Source organism: Betta splendens, chromosome 1 (genome assembly GCF_900634795.4).
Source record: "Betta splendens chromosome 1, fBetSpl5.4, whole genome shotgun sequence".
NCBI lineage: Eukaryota > Metazoa > Chordata > Actinopteri > Anabantiformes > Osphronemidae > Betta > Betta splendens.
Genome location: NC_040881.3, coordinates 15,878,056 through 15,901,401, shown reverse-complemented (window position 1 = coordinate 15,901,401; position 23,346 = coordinate 15,878,056). Strand labels below are relative to the sequence as shown.

Sequence of the window (23,346 nt, the reverse complement as noted above, 5' to 3'; positions counted from 1 at the left end):
AGGTCAACAGCTGCCCACCTCCACTGAAAACAGAGTTGGTGAAGAACTGCTTCCGCCTCCTGGAGTGTCGAACAGTGTGCCAGAAGGTGTCCTGATGCCATGTGCACTGATGGACATCCTTATGTTTGAATATGGTGTTAGCTATGTCTAAACTGTGCCTCCACTGGTGGCTCATTGGGCATAGTGTTAGCCTGGGAAGCAAGAGCTTGTGGGTCCTTCAGTAACACACTACAGGCCCAACGCAGAGAACACAGTTTCACAATGGAATCAATGAAGTGTGTCTTATCTTGTTTTATGTAGATGTTTCACATAAACATATTCTGATGAGGGGTGGCACATTGTGGATAGCACTGTCGCCTCACAGCAAGAAGGTTCTGGGTTCGATTCCCGGAGGCGGCCCTGGTGCCTTTCTGTGTGGAGTTTGGCGCCCGTGTTGGCGTGGGTTCTCTCCAGGTTCTCAGGGTTCCTCCAACAGTCCAAAGACGTGCATTAGGTTGATTGGACTCTCTCTCCATTGCCCGTAGGTGTGAATGGTTTGGTAGAAATTTTCCATAAAGAAGTAGATGAGAGAGAGTTGTCCTTTTGTGTGATTTATTGAAATAATAAGGAAAATAAAAATAATGGGGAAAGCAAATCAAAAGCATGGATGTTGATGGTGCACATCAACAAACCAAAAACCAGCTGGGGAGATCATTGCACACACCACGGAGGTGTGATGCAAAGAGCCCACGATCCTCAAGTTGCTTCTGCCTTTTAGTTTCTCTGTCCGACTAGGGTGGAATGTCTTTCTAACCCAATCAAATGACATGCACCATCTCCTCCCTGTCGCAGTGTGTGTGAAGATTTTTACATTCTCACACCTGCATCGCTGACTTCCAACTATCTGTGAGAAAGGAGCACCAAGTCTCAACAGACAGAGACACAACTCCCCGACTTTGGGTTTGGGAGCTAGAGTTGAGAGTCTATCAGGCAGAGACGACCATTGAACAATCTAGGTGAAATGTCAAATGCATACAGTAAGACAAAACATAAGATATTAATTGCAGGACATAAGTCATAAATCATATAATAACTGCATAGAAATAAGGAAGAGACATTTTTTGCCATAACACTGGTTGTCTGTCTATGTGTTGCCCTGCGATGCCTCTCGCCCATAGTCAGCTGGGATAGGCTCCAGCACCCCCGTGACCCCGCACTAGGGAGTAAGTGGTTTAGAAAATGGATGGATGGATGGATATACTGATGAATTAGTTAAAGTTAACATGAAGTTCCTCATTACCTGTACATCAGAATCAGAATAATTTTTATTCGCCAGTTTTGCACAAGACAAACATGGAATTGCATCCGGTCTCACTCTGTCTTTTCATACCCTCATACCGAACATTAATAATTTAAATATTAATTTGAGATATGTACATCAATTATTTGCATAATAGTAAATAAAAAATAGAATAGGATACATTAAAAAATGCAGCTCACATGTTTCACTTAGCCCTTCCCCTATGTTATGGTGAGTTCAGCTCAGACACAGCTTGGAGGAAGAAGCTGTTTGACATGTCAGTGTCAGTTTGAAACCGTTCCTGTATCGGTCATGTGACTTTCTTAAAATGATACGTACACCAATACAGTGTTCAGTGTTAGTTGAACATTGAATTAGTGTATTGAATCGGATTTGCAGATGTTTAGGCTTTCTAACAAGCATGACTTCTTAGGTTATGTATTGTCTCTAGGAGATTATCTCAATTTTTTCCTTCAAGCAACAGCTTGCCAAAACAACACAAGGCGGCCGGTGGTGAATGGGCCTCATGTTTCCAGCTGGACAGCCTGACACTATAGAGGACCACACAATCTACATAGCACCCTGAAACACAGGAGTAGCTGCTTAGCTCTGTGTGATACATGCTATGCTGCAGCTCCCCTCTGTCCAATTGTGTGCATCGGAAATACTGTTCCGGGATTCTGTGCTTGTCTGGGTCGGACCAGAGGTCGTTCTGTGTGTGGCCTGTTTAACACAAATCGTTCTCAGATGGGATTGGCTAAAATAGCAAAATGTAAAATAAATAGCAAGTGCATTTCTAATACACCCAGAGTGTGTTAACATGTACCAGGGAGTCATAGAAATGTACCAGAATGTCCAAAAAGTGGATTTTACATGTGTGCAAAATGTTAAAGCATTATTGGCATCGAGCTGAGAATAACTAAGTACTGAAGTATTTATCTTTGTCTTAAGATCCTGAGCAGAGGTCAACTAAGGCAGTATGGCCGTAACAAGAGACAAGGCCAAGTATTTATAACCCTGATCGTCCCCATCACCAAAGACATGCTGCCGTCTTTCCGCATTGTAGCCTACTACCATCCAAGTGATAATGAAGTAGTATCAGACTCTGTTTGGGTGGATGTGAAGGACACATGCATGGGCTCGGTAAGACACACAAACACTAAACACCCCCTGTAAAAATAATAAAAGAAAAATAATCAAGAGTTGTAGTTAAATATGTAATATTTAGCTGATTTAGGAAATGCAAAACCTGAATTTCTGTGATTTTACAATCAGCTGACGTTGGAACCATCAAGACCTATTCTATCCTATGAGCCTCGTAAAGTATTTGGTCTGAAGGTCACTGGCGATCCAGAGGCCACAGTGGGACTGGTGGCTGTGGACAAAGGTGTCTACAGCCTAAACAACCAGCATCGCCTCACTCAGAAAAAGGTCATTGCTTTATTCCATCTCCCTCATGGACAAGTTATTTTTTCAGCTACAATAAATAAACTGCACCACTTTCATTTTCAGTACATATCACAGTCCTAATCCAGGTCAATGCAACCCAGGATTAGCCACTCTTATGTAGTCTGTTCCCTCAGTTAACATCCAGTAGAAATTAGTCCAGCAGCAGGTATAGTATATCATTTAGGCTGCAGTTTACAGTTACAGTGTGTCTGTACAGTATGTCTTGCTGGAACCATAACACAAATACATAATTTGTGTTTGTGTTTACTCAGGTGTGGGATATTGTGGAGAAGTATGACACTGGCTGCACACCAGGTGGAGGGAAGGACAGTATGGGTGTTTTCTATGATGCTGGTTTGGTGTTTCAGTCCACTGCTGGTTCTGGAACTCCATACAGACAAGGTGACTAGTGGTTTACTACTACTACTACTGCTGCTCTGGTTTTATCCAGCTTTTCACCAGAATCAGGAATCAATTTTCAATCAATATTCTTTATTTCTTCATCTGAAAAAACATTCTACATGTTTATGATACACTGCACTCTGTATTCACGTTTTAATAAATAATTATTTATATATGAACTTATGTAACAATAACTCAAAACAAAAGGAAAAACAAATCACTGCATAAACAGGAAAAACAAAATGACAGGAAGTAAACCTAACCCTGCTGCAGCGACAAAAAATGAGAATTACCAAATACAATGATCAGTTCTTAAACATCAACCAGAATGTCACAGTATGGAATAAGAAACTAACAAGATGCAACCAGGAATAAACTTATACTGTAGCACGAGTGAGTATGGCATATGTACATAGTTTGGAGTTCAGGTTTACATTTTTTTTCAGTCGCTTTGACGCAGCCGTCCAATAAAACAACACATTTTCTTAACAGTTCACATACAGATCACAATAAAACGCTTTGTTTGCAAAAAACCTCTAATCATGTCAAAACTGGAAATATGCAGCAAAAGGTCATTTTGCCTTCAAACAATATAACTTGAAAACAAGTACAATCAGTCTTAACACAGTGGACAGCAAAATACAAACCACTGATCTCAGTGTGAATCAGTGCTTCATTGATTGTCATTGGAGCCTGTTGCTCTTTATTGTCTTTGTAGTTTATGTCAAATTTAAGACGTGGATACAGATGAAGAAATGCTTTGATTTATTGAATCCATGAAATTCATTTTTTTTTTCAAACTGTAGCAGAAAACTGAAATATTGTAAATATTACAGAAAATACATGTAAACTAAAATACAGTCAAACCTATTGGAGGATGAGACACAGCCACTACTGATACTCAGTCTCTGCTTTAGACCTGCTCCATCCATGCTAGTAAACAACAACACAGACCTGGCACCATTTTAAGGCCTAAAGAAAGATAGCAAATTAAAGATTTTGGTGGAGTAATGTCAAACAGGTGCTATGGTGAGTTCATACTGGTCTTACTGGTTTCTAATAGGTAGGAACAGATGGTCTTCCTTTGGTCAAAAAGCTAAAACACTGGAGCTTAGACTGCCTGAATGGCATCAGTGTTGACTGTTTTGTAAAAGGAAGGACAAAATGTGTCAATCCAATGAGAACAGGTTCACACATTTGCTACATGTGTCTGATGCTCTGCTGGAATAGTGATGATGAAGACTGAGTGAAAACTAGTTCAGTAAAACTGGTCAAAGCGACTGATAAAAACTGTAAATGATGATCATCATTACTTTAGGGAAGAAGAGATAAGGAAATGATGTGAATAGCAAGGTAAGTGAAGCAATTAACAAAAACACACACTGCTGGTTGCTATGATCTATGTATGTATTTTTGTTGTATGTATGTATGTATGTTGGTGAGTGTTGCCAAGTATTTTTAAATAAATACTCATTCGTTATAATGTGTACATCTGTATCTGTGTAGATCTGCTTGTACCTTTTTAAATACAGTTTAGTTTATGGTTTCCAGAGCTGAAATGTCCGTCCCCCAGCAGGAGGAAACGCGACACCACAGATTACAGCTCAGGTAAAAACCCATGTCTTTCTTTGGACATCCTGTTTCTGTAACTTTCAGCAAAACAAACAAGTGTTTTTTCTAATGATAAAATAACAACCTTGGTATAAATTCACTGAGAAAGTCTAACAGGAGGCTAACGTCAGAGGCTGCTAAGGGCTGCCAGGCAGACTAAAATCCCTACACTAGGGAATAGGAGGTCTCGCATGAGGATGAGCAAAATGGCAGCTACACTGTAAACCCGAACAGTTCCACAGTTCAACTCAACTCAAACACAAAACACTCAGCCGCAGCCCTACATTGGTGTGTGTCCAGGGTGTACCCTGCCTCTAAGGTTTGTAGCAACGAAAACAAACAAACAATAAGTCAACAAAATAAAACTTTTCAGCCCAGTGAACCTAAATTAAAAAAACGCAAATGAACTTTTTTTTTGTTTGATTCATTTTGTTGTTTTAAGTTTTTTGTTTTGTTTTGTTTTAGGTTTTGTTAATGATTTATTAAACACAAACGCAAACTCACTGCTACCGCAGGTTAAATAGCAAACACAGGCAGGTAACAAATTAAAACACACTTACTGCAAGGCAGGACTAAAGCTCTAACAAAAATGTTATGCTATGCAGGAAAATAAACACACAACTTGAACAAACCTAACACTTCATTCACTACGGGTGAACACTAATCCTAAACATGAAACATGAAAACAAGACTGACATAAAGACACACTCCTACTCCTAACTATTAAATCAATTTAATTATTTTGACCATTAGGGTTTACAGTGCAGCTTTGTGCTCAGCGGAACCACCTCCAGATCAACACAGAAAAGACTAAGGAGCTGGTGGTGGACTTCCACCAGCACTCACACACTGCACTACCAGTAAACCTGCAGGAACGAGACATAGAGAGTAGACTCATTAATATCTGGGTGTTCACCTGAACACGGATGAATCTACTGGAGGGGACAGAGCAGACTCTTCTTACTGAGGAGGTGAGGTCTTGGGGAGAGCACTACATAAGACTTTGACTCTAGGGTGGCCTCAGCCATCTTTAATGCAGTGGTCTGCTGGTGCAGTAGCATCTCATCAGCAGACAGGAAGAGACTGGAGAAGCTGGTCAGGAGGGCCAGCTCGGTCTTGTGGATGCTCCTGGACTCAGTGCAGAAAGTGGGAGGGAAGAGGATGGTAGCAAAGTGCTGGAGAACGACTCCCACCCCCTGTACAGTGTACGACTGTACAGTGATGTCTCTAAGCTCCTTCCGTGACACCCTAAGTCTCTAAAGGAGCGACACCAGAAGTCTTTTATCCTTGCTGCTGTGAGACTCTTCAATCAGAGCTGCTCCCAGTGAACCACTAGACTCTAAACACACATTGTGCAATAACCTATGCAAGAAATTTCCTATGTATATAATGTAACTTACATTCTTTTTATTATCATTTGGATACAGTGTAGTATTATTACTGGTATTATCCTGATAATTTTTTTTCTGATGTACTGCGGGTAAGGTTAAAGGATTATCTTATTTTACAATTGATTACTGCTGCACAGCAAATTACAGTGATTTTTACGGTTGTTTACGTTATATCTACGACCACTGGCAAACTTGTCTTAACAACTTACTGTAAGGCAGTTTAAAACTAAAATAAGCGACTGTAGTCACAGATGGACTGCACTGTACATGTTTACTAGGCAATGCACTAAATTATATTATTAATTTATTGTAATTCATTAATAATATGAATTATAAATATGTGAAGACATTATCCGGAAGACAGCTGTGTTCTTCAGAAAAAAAGAAAACCTTTAGAAGAGCAAAGACAAGACAACAGTCACTCAGCTAAACCATGTGCTGTCTGAGGATAAAGGAGATCGGGACAATTAGTCATGAAAAATAGGTCACTTTGAATGCACTCATATTTATTTAATAAGGAACTGAACATCTAACCACACAACTACTATACTTCATAGCAAAATATGTTTGGTGTAATGTATGTATTTTACAGGTAGAAATGAGCCATTTGGCCTGAGTAACACTGCAGGGGATTAGAGGCATGTAAACAACTTTGTGTTGCCCGTGGTGCAGTACAGTAGTGACGCAACTGTACCGCAGTGAAAACATTTTTTTGGTCATTTTGAACTGCTACAACTGCTGTTTTCAAAAAAAGCCTCACAAAACAAGTCCAAGAGGGTTAAAGTACCAAACGATGGCCAACAATGAAGGAAAGCTTGATTTGGTGCACCTGGTAGTTTCACAACAACCAAGCTTTAACATCTCTTTTAATTTGCATTGCAGAGGAGGACAGTTATATGGACAGCCATGAAATAGTTACTCGCACACTCTTCCCTGAAAGTTGGCTGTGGAAAAACATCAAACTGCCTGCTTGTTCTACACAAAACCCAGATTGGTGAGGAAACAGAAACACACAGAAATACTGCACTGATAACTTCACTGTCTTCTATGTAACACTTGTCCTTTATTAGTGCATCTACATCATATGAACAGAGGGTTTCTTTGCCTGACTCAATCACAGCCTGGCAGTTCACTGGTATTAGTCTGTCAAGGACTCAGGGTGAGGACTCAGTGATTATAAATTGCCCCTTTTATAGTGTGAATCGATGGTCTTACAAACATTTACTCATTCTGTCTTTCAACAGGAATCTGTGTTGGGGATCCACTAGAGGTCACTGTCAGGAAGGATTTCTTCATTGATCTCAGACTGCCCTACGCCGCTGTCCGCGGAGAGCAGCTGGAAGTTAAAGCAATCCTCCACAACTACACCCCTGATCCTATCACTGTGAGTCTGTGTTACTATACATATGACTTCATAAAGTTATCCTCACATTGTCTCACACTAAACTTTATTTATGTGATAGTATTCTTTCTCAATGGTGTATGTGACATCTTGCAATCACTCGGACTAGTACTGTAGATTGGATGAGCCATGGGTCAATCCCTAAACTCTAGTTAACGCCCTGGGGCCTCATGTATGAAGGGTACTTGTGCACAAAAACCTGGTGTAAGTTTGAATTTACGCCAACGTTCCGATGTACAAACAACTACGTGACCGGGGAAATATGCATAGGTTTACGGTAGCTCCCTGGTTTGCATAAGTACTGTACTTTTCTACAGCTATCGGTCTGTTGGTGACCTTTTCAAAGGTGAAAAGCGTTTGTCTGTTTATCATGTGAAAGCGATCATTAGTCACACCAGAGAAAAGTAATATCAATCAATTATCAATTATTACAGTCTGCAATTAGATGAAATGATATAAAAGCTTGAGCAAAACAGTGCAAACATATATTCTACAGCTCTGTTAGATGATCTGTTAGGCGAGGTGCCTGGTTTAACGATGATCCATTCATTGAATCAGATTGGAAGCTGGTACCAGATCGGTGGCTTCTTGGTCAGTAAATAATTTAATGGCTCTAATATTCATTTTTGTTGCGCCCTTAAATATCGCCCTAATGTAGAGACTTCCTATTCGTTTTTATTTCTCATTCTACTACTTCTTTATTGCTGCATTTTCTTTTAGTTTTCTGGATTTAAATCTACACAAAAATTTATTGAGAAGTCTATGCAAGTCTTTGTACCTGAGGCTACAGGAGAGCCTCACACAGATATACATTGATACCTAAATCATGTACCTATATGTAAACAATATAATGTCTCAAACCTGACAGATAAATAATAAGATACATTTCCAGAATAAACAACATATTTTATCACTCACTGTTCTACTTGCATCCTTCTATTTCTCCATCTGTGGCGATCCAAGGTTCGCGTGGATATGACTGAGGTGGAGAATATTTGCAGTGCAGCTAATAAACGTGGAAGATATCGCCAGGAGGTAAACCTCGGAGCCCGGACTACAGTCTCTGTTCCCTACATTATTATACCCATGAAGGAAGGACAGTTCGCGATTGAGGTCAAAGCTGCTGTTAAAGGCTCATCACTGTCTGATGGGATCACAAAGATGCTGCAAGTGGTGGTAAGACACAGACTCTGTTGTAAAGTTACAGATCAACAAACGCAACAAAAGCTTTAGAGTTTATCTCATATATGGGTATATAACCTTCTGACTTCTAATGCATCTGTTGTAAACTTTATCTATTTACATTAGGGCTGCAAAAACGAATCGATTATAATCGATGACGGAAATTGATCGATAATGATTTGCCATTACTGGGCTGCTCATTTTAAGGCGCAGCTCGACACAAAATAACGCAGCCGCTGGTGAAATGCCTGAGAAAAGAAAACAAACCAGGCGGCAGCAGGACAAAGGCTGAGCCCTAATTTCTTCATATGAGCATTAAATATCAAACAAAGACAACGTTAATCGCAATCATCTCGTATAGTGATAAATGGCACAACCACAGAACAGCGCAACTTAAACGGTGCAGACACTAAATGTAACAGCAGAATTAAAATATGACGACATGGTTTTTAGTGGTTGTCCGTTGCCTCAGAGCCAGAAGGAGCCCAGGAGTCTCTGTGGAGTTTACGTGTTCTCCCGTGTGTTTGTGGGTTTTCTCCCACAGTCAGGCTTATGGAGCTGCTGCAGATCTTCACACTGGAACAAAACTCTTTGCTTGCTTTGTTTATTTATATTTTGGATATTTTGGAAATGGAAGTTTTATTTTTCAAAAGCTGAATTTTGTGTTTTGTTTGAGATTAAAAGAGTCAAAATCTAAATTTGGTTTAAAAAAAACCCTGATAAGGGATTTCTAATAAGCAAAACATCAAATATTATTTTTAAATTGTTTAAATTAATCTGATTAATTAACCGATTAACAGATTAATCGATTATCAAAATAGACGTTAATTACTGCCCTAATTTACATCGACCAATGTTCAGCTGAGTTGCTTAATGTACAGTAACCACTTTTACTGACAGTAAAACTAAGTTACATTAAATGGAAAAATACAGTGTTCACGCCTATAGAACAGAGGTCACCAACGTGGTGCCCGCAAGGACCACATGAACTGCCTGCAGGCTATTTTTAGGCTGATGGAGCCTTTCGCGTTAATCTTTAAGTAGCTCTCAGGTTCAGAAAGACTGGTGACCCCTACTTTAGATTAATACAGCATTGTTCATATTCTGTTACTGTTACTAAAACAACAAAAAGCATCTGTGGAAGTCAATGGTACAGTAGGGCTGTGGGACCCAAAAAAAAGACCTGACCTGATTACTGATTAAGCTCATTGAAAGAATAGAGAGAGAGTAAGCGTGGTCCAAAGCAGAGGTGTGGTCACAGTGAGAGAGAGGAGAACCACACAATGACCGACAGGGTCAGACCCAGGAGCTGAAGCCTATTATCTGCAAAAGATTATGGGTTTTTGAAAACTTTAACTCTCATGCAATTGACAGCTGATCATTGGATGAAGACAACTACAGTAAAGATACAATTTGTTGGGTTTCATGTTTCATGTGCAATTTTAGTTAAACTTAAGTATTTGGTGAAAATAAAGGAAGCATTGCAGTCTAGGATAAAATGATTCAAACTGTTTGTTTAATGATAATTTGTTTAATGATCTGCTGTGCTTCTCATGATAAGAGAGAAAAGTGAAGCAGAGATATTTTGCTGACACTCAGTCTTTTTGGTGTCCTAGGTGAGATTATAATTCTGCGCCCAACACCCCCCACCCCCAAGCGCATACACAGCAAGCCTTATAACATTAGTAACAAACAGCCTTGGATGGTTTGGAGCAGCACCCCGTCCAGCAAGTGGGGCCGCCTAGTTCACCTGTGCCCAGAGCCAGCCCTGTGTACAGTAAATGTTCGATCTTTCACTAACTTTGTGATATTGTTTTTCAGCCCGAAGCTGTTCTTGTTAAATCTCTTCCGGTTGTAGTCCAAATTAATCCAATTAAAAAAGGTGCAGGTGAGCTGAATTAATTTTTTATGTATTCAAACAAACATTTAATAGTTTATATACATACAGTATATGCACTGATTCTCAGCTTCTGCCTTTAGGAGGTAAACAAGAAGTCATTCTCAACAGTGCTATTCCTAAGAAGGATTTGGTTCCAAACACTCGTACTAACACACAGATCATTATAACAGGTGAGATGTACAGTAATGTTATATAATGAAAGACCAGCACAGGCTTTGTTTTAAATATGAAGGATGATCTAAATAGTGTCTGTGGATCCTTTGCTTCACGATTGAGTTTGTTTTGTGTAGATTTTTAACATTCCGTTTCTTGCGTACATGCAGGGAGACAAAATATAGGTGTAGAGAACTTTATTAGTGGCCACTCCATGGGTTCTCTGATCATCCAGCCATCAGGTGATGGAGAGCTGAACATGATCCGTATGACTCTACCTGTCATTGCAACAACGTATTTGGATAAAACCAACCAGTGGGAAACTGTGGGCTTTGACAAACGTAATGAAGCCCTTCAACACATCACAACTGGTAGGTTGACACACACTGTTGGTTTTACAGGTACCAGATACAGTGTTTTATTTTACAGTTATAAGCAGAAGTAGCTACAGGCTCAATTTAAGTTATAAGTAGTTTTTAACAGGATTGTCTGACATTTTGTTTGTGCTGCAAAATATCAGAAAAATTATTTTATAATGGCTTTAAAAGACGTTTATCAGGACTCAATCAGACTTGTTTGTGTCTAGGCTATCGCAATATGCTTGCCTATCGTAAATCAGATGGGTCTTTTACTACATTCTCCAGTGTATCAAGCAGCACTTGGTGAGGCATCTGAACATCTCTGTAGTAAAACATGTTTGTGTTTAAATGTACAAATCAATTGGAATGATCTATATCTCCTCGCCTTATCCTCTCTAAGGCTGACAGCCTATGTTGTCAAGGTGTTCTCTATGGCCAGCAGTCTGGTGTCAGTGCAAACCAACGTGATCTGTGAGGCTGTCAAGTTTCTGATCCTCAACACACAGCAGTCGGATGGACTGTTTAGAGAAATTCGAAAGGTGGATCATGGAGAGATGACTGTAAGTTGACTGCTTTAAGTCCAGTCTCAAATGACTGTGATTGTAGATTGTGAAGTGTTGTTGTTGGTGTGTGTGTGTGTGTGTGTGTGTGTGTGTGTGTGTGTGTGTGTGTGTGTGTGTGTGTGTGTGTGTGTGTGTAGGGTGATGTGTTTGGCACAGATTCAGATGCTTCCATGACGGCCTTCTGCCTCATCGCTCTTCAAGAGTCGCGGCAAATCTGTGCTGCCTCTGTAAATGTGAGTCATCATCCACATACAGTTGTTTGTTTGGTTTTTACATGTCCAGAACAAACCTGAGCAGGTGTCACTATTCATTTACACAGTAACATTGTTTTCTAGTCACCAGGATGCACAGGTTCCGTTTCTATTTATCCATCTTCATCAGTACATTAGACAGTTACTACTCTCTGATCCGATGCTATTACAGTAGCTTTCAAGCCCCATTTTGTGCATTAGGAGCTGATTACGCTATGCTGGCTTCTAATGAAGCTAGGAAGGGTGTCGTTTAATTCAGCAGTGTCTCTGTAAGATATAAGTAAATATTATTATACAGTATAACATTTTTTTGTGTGATGACTTGATCTCTTTGTATAAAAGTTTGTTTTTTTTGGCCTGGCTAACGTAGCTTTGGACCTAAAAGCATGCTGTTATTACCTTGCTGACAAAATGGGACCATACACGTATGGATTTATTAATGTTTGACGTGAGTTTCATCCCTTTAAAGATAAGGAGAACTGACTACCTCAACTCACTTCTTTTTTTGAGTTATATCATTATTAGTGTTAGTTAAATCTCAAATTTGTTTAGTTAATTGGATTCCCAAATCTGAGCTTTGTAACAAGGATTAGCATGCCTTAATAGGTTATGTATTGGCTGTAGGACAAGCTCTCAAACTTGTCACGAAACCGCCAGCGGTTTTTGGAAGTTAAAACCGTCTTTGAAATCCATCATTAGCCAAGCAACAAGCAGATACATGGTCTCTCTCTTCAGGTTAAGTATTAATTGTTGACCCATCACTGTATAAAAGTTTCCACTACCCTAGCAACTATCTTCACTTAATGCCTGACAATGACTTGTGTCCAATCACAACAATTTAGAAGTAGATGTAATAGTAAAGTAGATTTACAGTAGATGTAATAACAAATGGAAGACATACTCAGAGTTTTATTAACTCATCCCTCATTTCAAAAAAAGCAAAATACACCCTGCAACCCGGCATTTGATCATGAATGTGAAGGACATCTTCTGCCTTGACTTGTTGGGATGAGGTGAAAAGAGTAACAACTCCAGGCAGAAACTGCAAAAGGGTGGGTTGTGAGCCTCATGATACTTGTAGATAAGGACAAAGAAAACTACAGGAGAAAAGAAGACAAAATAGATAGAAAATGTTGTGTGACCTCCCCCTACAGTCAAGATCTAAAGCACTTCCGTTTCTGCTCATACCACATCAGTTTCCGCTTTACTTACGTTCCTCATTACACACACCAGTCTGCCATCAGTAATCACTCGCCTGTATTTAAGCACCAGTAATCACCTGAACCAGTTGCCAGATTGTTGCGTGTACTCACCACTATCCAGCGTTATCTTACTTGGCTTGCACCTGATCTCGACCCTGTTTCCTGACCATTGTTTCCTGAATCCTGCCTGATCCTCGTCTGTCCTGTCGCCGTGTCTGCCTGGTAATGATCTCGCTTGTCTTGTGACCTAAACCTGTTTGCACCAGTCTGTACTGTCACCAAGTCTTGCCGTGTATGACCCTGCCTGAACTGACCTTGCCTGAATAAACCTGTTTTCTTCTACCAAATCCGGTCTGGAGCTGTGCATTTGGGTCCGTCATCTGTGAAACGCTGACAGAACAATCTGGCCAGAATTGGACCCAGCCGGCTTGTTTCAAGCTCGGTTTTGTTTTTTGTGTGGAGGAGGGTTTTTTCTGTTACCCCCATGGAGTTTACGTGTGCCGACTTGCCCGGCGAGGATTACCAGAGGATGCCCAACCCTGAAGCCCAGCGGAGCGCCATGGAGGTGGCGGTGTTCACCCTGGAGGACGAGGACAGCGCGCTAGAATGTCCCGGCGTCCGCCGCCTCTATGACCAGTTGTACGCGCAGCTCGAGGAGTTAGAGCGCCTGCTCGGCGCCACACCTACCTCCACGCCGGCCTCTCAGATTACGCCAGTCCCGGTCGCACCACCGATGTCCTCGGTTTCAGCCGGTCCATCTGACCCTCCTCCCGCTCCAGATCAGCCTCCGTTCCCCAGCCACGTCTGACTGTTGCTGCTGCACCAGCCTGCCCAGCTTAAACTTCAGTCCTCTGGGAGGAATTTTTGCACTGGTGCAGTTTCATGTTTCGTGCCCCCGCTCCAGCCACAGAACCGCAGGCTGCTCCAGCCACAGCATCTCAGCCTGCATCAGTCCCTGCGTCTCAACCTGCATCAGTCCCTGCGTCTCAGCCTGCATCAGTACCTGCGTCTCAGCCTGCAGCCCTCACTGCCTTGATCTCAGCGCAGACAGCCTCGCCCCAGCCCAGTTGCACAACACGCCGGTCAAGCCCAGCCCTAGCCCAGTCGGGCCCGGTTCCTGCCACGTTGAGCTCAGCGGCCGTCTCCAGAGGGGAGTCTGGTCTAGTAGCAGTGGCCGTTCAGTCCCCGTCCGTCCTGAGGAAGGACCTGGTCCTGGAGAGGTCATTCTGGTCCTTTTCAGCCCAGAAGAGTCCATTCCCGCCCCATTTCCTGTCGGCCCAGAAGAGGCTGTTCCCTGGTCTGGAGCTGTGCATGTGGGTCCATCATCTGTGAAACGCTGACAAGTTGACTCTAAGCTTATTAAAAGAAAGTGTTATTAATTGATTTGTTTTTTATTTAATATTTAATCCTGCACAAACATTTTGCACATTTCCTGTTTACTTCTGCATCTTACTGTTTCTTTATGGCTTTTAATTTCCCCACTGGGGAATGAATGAAGTAGGCAGTCTACATAAAAATATTTACTCCTGGCGGCCCCTCCTGCAAAAATTGATGGAAATTCTGTCATTAAAGCAATAGCCTTCAACTATAAAATGGAACCACTGTTACTAATAATAGGTGTGTACACAGCAGCTAGTGAGCGCACATGGAATGTTATGTTACCAATGCCAATGTTAATCACGTTTTGTGGAACTTTTTAAATGAAATGGCAACAATGGAGAAACTGCTGTGCCAAATTTAAACTTAAGGAATGATACTGTTAAACTCATAACTTAGTTCTTTGATGAGAAGTATTCTGTTAGTTGATCCATGGTGCTCTAAGTAACAATGACATTCCTCATCTAACTGATAGCAGAATTGGAAACTTTAACAGCCTCACATATTACAATTTCCACGTCATCAGCAATAAAGCAAAGCGATAGCAATGATACGTCACTAATCACCCAGCCCCTGGCTGGCTTGCCATGTTTGCCTTTCTGTAACACCCCATTCAATATATCCAATTCAAAATATAATCATTCTTAATATGGGGTTTTGAGTTAGTAGTAGGGGGGCGGTGCAAAGTGGATTAGGCAGCAGTTGAAGGCGGGAGCCTAGGCGACCCAATCCCTGGATAACCAATCTGGCTATTGGTACATGGAATGTCACGTCACTGGCGGGAAAGGAGCCTGAGCTTGTGCAGGACCTCGAGCGGTATCGGCTAGAAATAGTCTGGCTCACCTCCACACACAGCCTGGGCTCTGGAACCCAACTCCTTGAGAGGGGCTGGACCCTCTTCTACTCTGGAGTTGCCTGCGGTGCTCCCCAGCTTAGTCGCCATGTGTTGGAGTTTTCCCTGGTGGACGGGAGGGTCGCTTCCCTGCGCCTTCGGGTGTGGGATAGGTCACTCACTGTCATTTGTGCTTACGGGCCAAATGGTAGTGTGGAGTACCCGGCCTTCTTGGGGTCTCTGGAGGGAGTGCTGGAGGACCCTATCGTTCTTCTGGGAGACTTAAATGCCCACGTGGGTAACGACAGTGATACCTGGAGAAGCGTGATTGGGAGGAACGGCCTCCCTGATCTGAACCCAAATGGTGTTATGTTATTGGACTTCTGTGCTAGGCACAGTTTGGCCATAACAAACACCATGTTCGAACATAAGGGTGTCCATCGGTGCACATGGCACCAGGACACCCTAGGCCGGAGGTTGATGATAGACTTTGTAGTCGTTTCACCTGACCTTCGGCCATATGTTTTGGACACTCGGGTGAAGAGAGGGGCTGAGCTGTCAACTGATCACCACCTGGTGGTGAGTAGGATCCGCTGGCAGGGAAGGAGGCTGGAACGACTTCGCAGGCCCAAACGTATTGTGAGGGTCTGTTGGGAACGCCTGACTGAACCCTCTGTCAGACGGACCTTCAACTCACACCTCCGGGAGAGCTTCGACCAGATTCCGAGGGAGGTTGGAGACATAGAGTCCGAGTGGACCATGTTCTCTGTCTCCATCGTCAACGCGGCTATTCGGAGCTGTGGACGCAGGGTCTCCGGTGCCTGTCGTGGTGGTAATCCCCGAACCCGGTGGTGGACGCCAGAGGTAAGGGACGCCATCAAGCTGAAGATGGAGTCCTACCAGGTATGGTTGACCTGTGGGACTCCTGAGGCAGCTGATGGGTACCGGCAGGCCAAGCGTGCTGCAGCCCGTGCCGTTGTGGAGGCAAAAACTCGGGCCTGGGAGGAGTTCGGGGAGGCCATGGAGGAGGACTATCGCTCGGCCTCAAAGAGATTCTGGCAAACCGTTCGGCGCCTCAGGAGGGGGAAGCAGTTCTTTACCAACTCTGTTTTCAGTGGAGGTGGGAAGCTGTTGACCTCAACTGGGGATGTTATTGGACGGTGGAAGGAGTACTTTGAGGATTTCTTCAAACCCTTCAACATGCCTTCTGCTGAGGAAGAAGAGGCAGGGGACTCAGAGGCGGTCACCGAGGTAGTTAGTAAGCTCCTCGGTGGCAGAGCAGCGGGGTGGATGAGATCCGTCCTGAGTACCTCAAGTCTCTGGATGTTGTGGGGCTGTCTTGGGTGACACGCCTCTGCAACATCGCGTGGACGAGGGGGACAGTTCCTCTGGACTGGACAACCGGGGTGGTTGTCCCTCTTGACAAAAAGGGGGACAGGAGAGTTTGTTCCAACTATAGGGGGATCACACTTCTCAGCCTCCCTGGGAAAGTCTATGCCAAGGTACTGGAGAGGAGAATTCGGCCGATAGTCGAACCTCGGATACAGGAGGAACAATGTGGTTTTCGGCCTGGTCGTGGAAAGCTGGATCAGCTTTATACCCTCAGCAGGGTGCTTGAGGGTTTGTGGGAGTTTGCCCAACCAGTCTACATGTGCTTTGTGGATCTGGAGAAGGCATTTGACCGCGTCCCTCGTGACATCCTGTGGGGGGTGCTCCGGGAGTATGGAGTCCAGGGCTCTTTGCTAAGGGCTGTTCGGTCTCTGTACAACCGGAGCAGGAGCTTGGTTCGCACTGCCAGCAGTAAGTCAGACCTGTTCCCGGTGCATGTTGGACTTCGGCAGGGCTGCCCTTTGTCACCGATTCTGTTCATTATTTTTATGGAGAGAATTTCTAGGCGCAGCCAGGGGCCAGAGGGGGTCTGGTTTGGGGACCACAGGATAGTATCTCTGCTTTTTGCAGATGATGTTGTCCTGTTGGCTTCATCGGGGCAGGACCTCCAGCGTGCGCTGGTGCGGTTTGCAGCTGAGTGTGAAGTGGCTGGGATGAGAATCAGTTCCTCCAAATCTGAGGCCATTGTTCTCGACCGAAAAAAGGTGGTTTGCTCTCTCCAGGTTGGAGGAGAGTTCCTGCCTCAAGTGGAGGAGTTTAAGTATCTTGGGGTCTTGTTCATGAGTGAGGGAAGGAAGGAGCGTGAGTTCGACAGACGGATCGGTGCGGTGGCTGCAGTAATGCGGTCGGTGTATCGGTCCGTCGTGGTGAAGAGGGAGCTGAGCCGAAAGGCAAAGCTCTCAATTTAAACGTCAATCTGAGTTCCGACGCTCACCTATGGTCATGAGCTTTGGGTCACGGATACAAGCGGCTGAAATGAGCTTCCTCCACAAGGTGGCTGGGCGCTCCCTTAGAGATAAGGTGAGGAGCTCTGTCACCCGGGAGGAGCTCGGAGTAGAGTCGCTGCTTCTCCACATCGAGAGGAGCCAGTTCAGGTGGCTCGGGCATCTGGTTCGGATGCCTCCTGGATGCCTCCCTTAAGGGGAGGTGTTCCGGGCATGTCCCACCGGTAGGAGGCCCCCGAAGAAGACCCAGGACTCGTGAAATGAATTATTATATACCCTATTTGATTGCTGTGTTTTTTCCCACTTTTCCCACTATACAGTCATTACCAAGCAGCATAAACAAAGCTGTGACCTACCTTGAGAAGCGTCTGCCCAGCCTCACCAACCCTTATGCTGCCGCCATGACGTCATACGCTTTGGCCAACGAAGGCAAACTGAACCGAGGGTTCCTCTACAAGTTTGCTTCTTCAGGTATTATTATTATTATTATTATTATTATTATTATTATTATTATTATTATTATTATTATTATTATTATTATTATTATTATTGTTATAATTGTTTCTTTGTTATATATAATTATAAATTTTATAATTGTATATATAATTATAATTGTTATATATAATAATAGTTATATATTATTATATAAATTATGTGATGAAAATGTTCTATATTATTAGTGCCAAGGTGATTTTTGCGTCAGTCATACCACATATTCAACAAATTAACACAAACAATATTTTTATGTATTTTTATTTATTTTTAAAAAATTGCAGGGAAAGCAAAACACAAAAAACTCCCTTTGTGTGTTCATGGCCAAAAATGGCCACATTGAGATTAAGCAATTTTTTGCTCCTTTCACTGCATAAATGTTAACTAGTTAACTTCCTATATTAAGTATAAAATATGAATTTAATAATTTGAAGACATTAAAAGCACCCTGGCACTGTTTGGCACAGTGGTTAGAGCATTGCACTGCTGATGCCAAGGTCGAAGGTTTGAATCTAACCGCAGGAGTTGCAGTGACTTCTCTGCTGGTCCCGAGGGGTTGCGTCAGGAAGGGCATTCAGCCAAAACAACCACGTGACTCATTTGCTGTGACGACCCCTGACGAGAAAAGATGATACTGTACTTTACCTAAAGATAGAAGCATCCTATGACAGAATTTTGTCATAGGAAGTATGTTTAGTATAACTATGTTTGAACAATTCACTTTTATTAACTGTTTTACCTCTTGCAAATGCCTGTATTGGATTTTTAGTTGTATAAAGGTGTTTAATTTGTGCATAAGGTTGTAATATACTAAATATTTATATAATTTATTTACTAATTGTAAGTGGAAAAAAAAAATAAAATGTCCAGTTATTAGTGGATGAGGTCCATCAGATGTCATAAGAAGTTAAAGTTGTGTTTTCCTCAGAATCATCTCACTGGCCTGTAATCAAGGGAAATGTTTACACACTGGAGGCCACGGCCTACGCTCTTCTGGCTCTGGTCAGGGCCAAGGTGAGAATATGTTACTTCATGTACTGCAGTCTGGGTGTGGGGTACTAAGTTTATATACTATGTGGTTCATAAATCGATAAATCGTTAGCATTTATTGATGTTAGAACTGCATTGTACTGTCTACAATGTGTACTGTAAATTTATTAGGGAACACAGATATTCTCGACATAGATGAAGAAAGGAACAACCAATGACTGTTCACAGACAAAAAAAAACCCAACTCAGAACACAGAACAGAACAGAACAGAACCGAACACAAACTGAAATTCACTGCAAAGACAGGAAATCACAGAGAATGCACATGCACAAACACAGAAGACCACACATCACTTTAGGATAAACATAACCTGTATGAATGAGAACCTTCAGAGACCTTAAAGAGCATGTTTTCAAAAACATATGTATTTGACATAAAATAAAGCTGACTAATTATTTTATAACCAAATAAAGTAACTGGATTCATGCCTTCTGTTTTAAGGCTTTTGAAGATGCCAGACCTGTTATGAGATGGTTCAACCAGCAGCAGAAAGTAAATGGAGGCTACAGATCAACTCAGGTAACAGAAATTTATTAATCTTGTTTTAGTTTTTAGTTGAGTTAATCAGTGTTTATAATGTATCTTTGCTTTTTCTGTTTGCTTCAGGCCACTATGATAGTGTACCAGGCAGTAGCAGAGTACTGGACCAGTGCTAAAGAACCAGACTATGAACTAAATGTGGACGTCTTGTTGCCAGACCGATCGATTCCTAATAAATACAAGTTCAGCAGAGAAAACCACTTTACAAGTGGTACAAGAGCAATGACAGTGAGAAAACACAAAGAATAAAACTCGCTCAGTGAAACCTTTACTCTTATACCGTGTGTGTGTGTGTGTGTGTGTGTGTGTGTGTGTGTGTGTGTGTGTGTTTCAAATCTTTACAGTTCAATGACATAAACAAAGATGTCAAAGTGATGGCGACTGGCTCAGGAGAAGCAACATTGACTGTGAGTTTCACACGTTTCTTAACCTTATATTGTAACGTCAGACAGAAGCCAGTGTAACATTAGTTTTGTCTGTGTGTCAGATGGTGTCGTATTATTATGCTTTACCTAAAGAGAAGGAGAGTGATTGTGAGAAGTTTGACATGTCCGTGACGCTCACCCCAGGTAGTTTGGTTCTCTCTTTATTCTTTGAGTTTCCCATCTTTCTCTTTCTCTTTCTACCAACTATTAAAATTCTGTTATATTAATGTCTGTGATGTTTGTTCTTATAGAGGAACAGGCCGATGAGATGATATACACGCTGACAATAGATGTTTTGTGAGTACAATCAAGACAACAATTTAGCCATTCAGTCATTGACTTCTTACATATTTTTTGCATATTTTATGCAGATATAAGGACAAGACACGTGATGCAACCATGTCAATCCTGGATATCGGTTTGTTAACGGGCTTCACAGTTAACACAAATGACCTGGATGCAGTAAGAATCTTTACACACACACAAGTTTGTGTTATGGTTTAAATGACTTTCTCACTGTCTACATGTTTGTGTGTAGTTGTCTAAAGGTCGCACTCGCATTATTTCAAAGTATGAGATGAACAAAGTCCTGTCAGAAAGAGGCTCACTCATCATTTATCTGGACAAGGTGAGACATCACTACTTCTCTGTTTCCTATTCACTCTGTTCATTTCTACTTCACCTTTGATTTACATTTTTATGCAGGTTTCTCACACACGACCAGAAGAAATCAGATTTAGGCTCCATCAGAAGCTGAAAGTTGGTGTCTTACAACCAGCTGCTGTGTCTGTCTACGAATACTACGACCGTAAGTCTAGAAAGCTGCAGTAGGTTTAAAGATTTTTCATGTCAGTGTAAATTAAACCTGGAAATAAAATAGCTCACTTGCATTTTTGTTATACTGCAATTATAACTACATGTTTATCCAAATATTTGTTTTTCTTGTAGCAAAACCTTGTGTGAAATTCTACCACACAGAGAAAAAAGCTGGAGAGATTAATTTGCTCTGCATAAATAATATTTGCATATGTGCAGAAGGTAAATATGTTTATTTGAACGTTTGAGTTTCTGTGCCTTCATTTGTAAATAAAAACATCTGATGGAACAAATGAACAGAAATAAATCACTAATAATCAATAATTGCTTTAGTTGTAAACTTATAATACACTTCGATTGCATTTGACATGTCCACCCACTCATATTCTGCCACTTAGACTTTATATGTGCGATACCCCTGAGAAGCAGCCATTGACTTATAGTTGCTATCTTGGTTCCCGATGATAATATAATCATGAAAAAATACACTGTAGATGCTATTGACATATAATTATTACTACACATTATTGTGCATTTGATTTAAAGACATTCATCACCTGTGGAATTAATCTTCTGTAGGATCACAGTAACAATTGTACTTAAATTAAACTTCACACACCTGCACTCACAAAAACCTGCCCAGACACACGTTCATGTTACTGTTGTTCATTTCCAGAGAAATGTGTTATGCGTAAGCAGGGGCCGATCAGCAGTGCAGAGCGCATGGCTAAATGTTGTGAAAATACGCCTTTAAGTAAAACAGATTTTGGTAAGAACCTGGACTGTATTTACATATCTGTCATGTAAAGAGATTGACTTGAATGTTTGCATTAGTAAAGAAATTCAAAGTCTAAAGTATGAAGGTGAAACTTCTGTTTTCAGCATACAAAGTGAGACTGGAGGATTTGTCAGCTGACAATTACACAATGAAAGTACTGGAAGTCATTAAGAAAGGTCACTATCTACTTTCAAATTAAAAATTGTTTAAGTCGTTTTCAGCTTATGTTGATATATTATTCTTTATTTTATAATTTGATTACAGAATGTCATGATGCGGCACCTGAGAGTAAATTGCACATATTCTTCAGTTTACCTAAGTGCAAAAATGTTTTAGATGTGCAGAAAGGCAAAACCTACCTGATCATGGGCACGTCCCGTGACATTTACAGTGATGACCAAAGTCAATCGTGAGTCTGTCTTTGTAATTTAGTTTGTTATGTTTGAAGCTTATTCATTTAATAAAACTATTTCACTGCTTTAATTTGCTATGTGTTTCGGGAGGAAGTGCTACTTTTCCATGCTGTTGCAGAACCTGACTATGAAAACACATTGTGTTTCCCTTTTCCCAGGTATCTGTATGCGCTTGGTGAGAGTACCTGGATTGAGTACTGGCCCACAGCGGCAGAGTGTCAGACTGCGGAACACAGAGTTACCTGTGTGGGCCTGAAAGAGATGGCCTTGCAGTATACTGCCTTTGGATGTTCAGAGTGATAAAAGCTAACACAAATGCTGCACTTGTGCTCTCAGCCTTGGATTTGACCTAACCTGCATATACCTTGACCATAGAGTTCACCTCTAAGTTCTGATCTGGCCTCTTTGGTTACTGTTTGATTAGGTTTGCTTACTTTGGTTTTACTTGTCTTTTCAATTTGCCTAAATAATAAATGCAACTGTAACGAACGTCCAGCTGTTTTGGTGATTTTGTGAGAGATTACAGTGAACTTGTAAGTGCAATGATGACGTATCTTTGTTTGGAAAATGCTCACTACATTAAACTATATACTATATCAGTATGAACTGATGTGAACAGTTTATGTACTGTACTAAGGTTAAGCAAAGTTGCGTTTTATGTGCGTGTTTTTGGAAAACTAAGTTTGTTTCGACCCAAGTCAGACAAACTAGAGCCTGCTGCCTCTCCCATGAGTTTGTTGTTCTTTGCAGACCTTTGCAACATTTTACATCTGGAAACCAGTTCAGTTTTTATATGGAGCAAGGTCTCAACAAAAGTCACCGGAAAACGGCTAACATAAGGTTTACAAACATACAGAATTCAAGAAGACAACTACATACGGTACAGTAGTATTATACAAAACAAATCCCACAGTCGCTATTTTAATGTGATGTAGCACCAGATTGCTGGTCCACAAGAGTCAAGGAATCTGCTTGAATAACACCACAGACAAGTTCATCTTTCAGCCGTCTGCGCAGAGATGCCCAACACTTGTAGAAGTGCACTGTTGTCTATAACAGTCAGAGCAACAATCTGAAGTAAGACAGGATCAGTAGGATGAGTGGGACGCAGCTCTGGCTACTGGCCTCTGGCCTTTTTGACGTGT

At 41.7% G+C, this 23,346-nt stretch overlaps 1 protein-coding gene across 1 annotated transcript in view; it reads left to right on the top strand.

Moving 5' to 3' along the window:
• LOC114856937 (complement C3-like) overlaps positions 1–22,690 on the top strand; it is a 31,664-nt gene extending 8,974 nt beyond the window's left edge. The window contains exons 14-42 of the mRNA XM_029152860.3: positions 2,231–2,422; positions 2,555–2,710; positions 3,001–3,130; positions 4,682–4,738; positions 7,015–7,126; positions 7,203–7,291; positions 7,377–7,516; positions 8,498–8,710; positions 10,538–10,604; positions 10,697–10,786; positions 10,940–11,140; positions 11,356–11,431; positions 11,529–11,688; positions 11,829–11,924; positions 18,007–18,157; positions 19,107–19,192; positions 19,671–19,748; positions 19,836–19,997; positions 20,114–20,176; positions 20,257–20,338; positions 20,446–20,491; positions 20,566–20,656; positions 20,733–20,822; positions 20,900–21,002; positions 21,143–21,232; positions 21,687–21,779; positions 21,893–21,964; positions 22,053–22,197; positions 22,360–22,690. Of these exons, the coding sequence (XP_029008693.1) occupies positions 2,231–2,422; positions 2,555–2,710; positions 3,001–3,130; positions 4,682–4,738; positions 7,015–7,126; positions 7,203–7,291; positions 7,377–7,516; positions 8,498–8,710; positions 10,538–10,604; positions 10,697–10,786; positions 10,940–11,140; positions 11,356–11,431; positions 11,529–11,688; positions 11,829–11,924; positions 18,007–18,157; positions 19,107–19,192; positions 19,671–19,748; positions 19,836–19,997; positions 20,114–20,176; positions 20,257–20,338; positions 20,446–20,491; positions 20,566–20,656; positions 20,733–20,822; positions 20,900–21,002; positions 21,143–21,232; positions 21,687–21,779; positions 21,893–21,964; positions 22,053–22,197; positions 22,360–22,501 (3,273 nt within the window). The 3' untranslated portion in view covers positions 22,502–22,690. The remainder of the gene's footprint in view (positions 1–2,230; positions 2,423–2,554; positions 2,711–3,000; positions 3,131–4,681; positions 4,739–7,014; positions 7,127–7,202; positions 7,292–7,376; positions 7,517–8,497; positions 8,711–10,537; positions 10,605–10,696; positions 10,787–10,939; positions 11,141–11,355; positions 11,432–11,528; positions 11,689–11,828; positions 11,925–18,006; positions 18,158–19,106; positions 19,193–19,670; positions 19,749–19,835; positions 19,998–20,113; positions 20,177–20,256; positions 20,339–20,445; positions 20,492–20,565; positions 20,657–20,732; positions 20,823–20,899; positions 21,003–21,142; positions 21,233–21,686; positions 21,780–21,892; positions 21,965–22,052; positions 22,198–22,359) is intronic.
• The last annotated feature ends 656 nt before the right edge of the window (positions 22,691–23,346 follow it).